Source organism: Ictalurus furcatus, chromosome 24 (genome assembly GCF_023375685.1).
Source record: "Ictalurus furcatus strain D&B chromosome 24, Billie_1.0, whole genome shotgun sequence".
Lineage (NCBI taxonomy): Eukaryota > Metazoa > Chordata > Actinopteri > Siluriformes > Ictaluridae > Ictalurus > Ictalurus furcatus.
Window position 1 is genome coordinate 2,542,512 of NC_071278.1, and position 2,500 is coordinate 2,545,011.

Here is a 2,500-nt window from a genome sequence, read left to right on the forward strand (position 1 = left end):
CCTCGGATGCGTGTAAATCTATCGTATGAGACCTTTAAAACAAAATTAGGCACGTTTCAAAACCATAATAGGTGCGCTTTAAATAAAATGGTATATTTTGACGCCTGATAACGATCGTTTACTCTTGAGCTTTGGTTTTAACCGGTCTGACTGTCCGTAAAAAAGGTTTACGGTATATCCATGCGCTCGCTGTAATATATGATCGTTTCTATAGTAACGACTTAAACTGACGTTTTTGTGTACGGAGGTAAGGAGAGGTGAAGCTGCACGTGTTGCGGTTTCTCAGTAACATGACAAGCTGTGGGGTTTTTTTTTTTCTTTTATAAACAGATAGAAACTTTTAGTAGGCACAAGGTTAGCGTTTTATTTGAACAACTTCTCGCCTGCTGTAGGTTTCTTCCCTCAAATAATAATTAAAAAAAAAAAAACGTTCATTGATGATGCGTCACTACATGTTTGTGGAAACATTACACCACTACAGGTACTAGTCCTAGGAGGGTGAGGTAATAGCTGGAGAGATTGTTTTAGACTTTCCAGATTTCTGTTTGTTGTTGTTGATGTTGTTGTTGTTTTGATGTTGAGTACTGACTACTGGCCATTCCTGTATTATTACTGAACCAACTGGAGCAAAGACATCCATATACAGTGTCACGTAGAGTGCAGATTATTCAATGTTTTGCCGTGCTTAAACTCTAACCCAGTGTGTGTGTGTGTGTGTGTGTGTGTGTAGATCTGGAGGTTCACATATTGAACACGGATATGGATCCACAGGATTTGGCTTTCCCTCAAAGGAGCTCTGGTGAAAGCAGCATCCTTCTGCCAGCCTCCACCGTCAAACAGTACAGCCGCAACGGTTAGTCACATGACTGCCCCCCCCCCCCCTCTCTCTTTCTTTCTGACTCTCTCTCTCTCTCTCTCCCTTTCTGACTCTCTCTCTCTGTCTCTCTCTCTCTCTCTCTCTCTCTCTATATATATATATATATATATATATATATCAATCTCTCTCTGTTTCTCTCTATATCTCTCTCTCTCTCCCTTTCTTTCTCTCTCTCTCTCTCTCTCTCTATATATATATATATATATTATATATATATATATATATATATATATATCAATCTCTCTCTGTTTCTCTCTATATATCTCTCTCTCCCTTTCTGACTCTCTCTCTCTCTCTCTCTCTATATATATATATATATATTTATATATATATATATATATATATATATATATATATCAATCTCTCTCTGTTTCTCTCTATATATCTCTCTCTCCCTTTCTGACTCTCTCTCTCTCTCTCTCTCTCTCTCTCTATATATATATATATATATATATATATATATATATATATATATCAATCTCTCTCTCTCTATCTGTTTCTCTCTCTGTTTCTCTCTCTGTATCTCTCTCTCTCACACACACACACACACACACACACGTCGTATCATCACGCTGTGCCCTGGTATTGCTCTGATCCATCCCGGACCCTCGGTGTCTCATCTCATGAACGTGATGATGAATAAACTGACTCGTGTAACTCTCTGAAACGCTACATGAGTCATAGCCTTTAAAAACCCCGAGCACATCACTCTTCCCTCGTCTCTCGGCTCTCCTGCAGGTGTTATTAGTTTCCCCCTCGCACCAATACGTCTGACTTCACTCACAAAGAGCTTGAGAACGAGCTCGGCAGCTGCGGCGTGTGTGTTAGTCATGTAAAAAAGAAAAAAAAAAAAGAACTCGCACAGTGCTCTGAGCTTTAAACACACACACTCGAGTGAAAAAGAGCCTGATGGAGGCCAGTTATTTAACCAGCGTGCACGTAGTGAGGATTTAACACCGAGATCAGTGTTGGAGGAGCAGCATTAATCCCGGCACTGACGTCTGACTGTTTACTGTAACCACAGTATCGTGCTGGAACGCGTCCCGTACCATGTACGTGTACTGAAATTATTGTGCAGTTGCATTCGAGGGCAGGATTAAGCATATAGATGTGACATTATGACATCAAATAATTGCAGACATTGTCCAGAAGTCATGATTTGGTTTTATTTATTATATATAAAAGCATAAAACCTTTTGTATCAGAGCACACAATCTTTAGGCGAGCAAAAGTATCGGAACAAATAAGACAAAGTCAATTAAAGTAAACAATATTCGGTTGCATATCCCTTGCTTGCGATAACTGCATTACACCTCCGATGTAGGTGGGGGGGAGGCGGGGGGTGACACAACTGAGTCTGCTCAGTTGTGAAGTATCTGCTGATTGACTTGGCCAGTGTTCCACTTTTTTCCCCCCTGATGAAGTCCTTTGTTGAGTTGGCAGTGTGTTTTGGATCGTTGTCACGATAAAGTTCCTCCCGATACATTTGGACGCATTTCTCCGTCTTCTGGATTCGTTCTGCTGCTACCATCGTGCGCTACTTCATCGGGAAAGGTTTGAACGTTCCGGAAGCCCGAGCCATGACGCTACCTCCACCGTGCTTCGCAGATGAGCTCGTGTGTT

The 2,500-nt window shown here is 41.0% G+C and overlaps 1 protein-coding gene across 1 annotated transcript in view; it reads left to right on the forward strand.

Moving 5' to 3' along the window:
- Nucleotides 1–2,500, forward strand: part of adgrl1a (adhesion G protein-coupled receptor L1a) — a 133,465-nt gene that overhangs the window by 110,351 nt on the left and 20,614 nt on the right. The window contains exon 12 of the mRNA XM_053613494.1: nucleotides 702–853. Within this exon, the coding sequence (XP_053469469.1) occupies nucleotides 702–853 (152 nt within the window). The remainder of the gene's footprint in view (nucleotides 1–701; nucleotides 854–2,500) is intronic.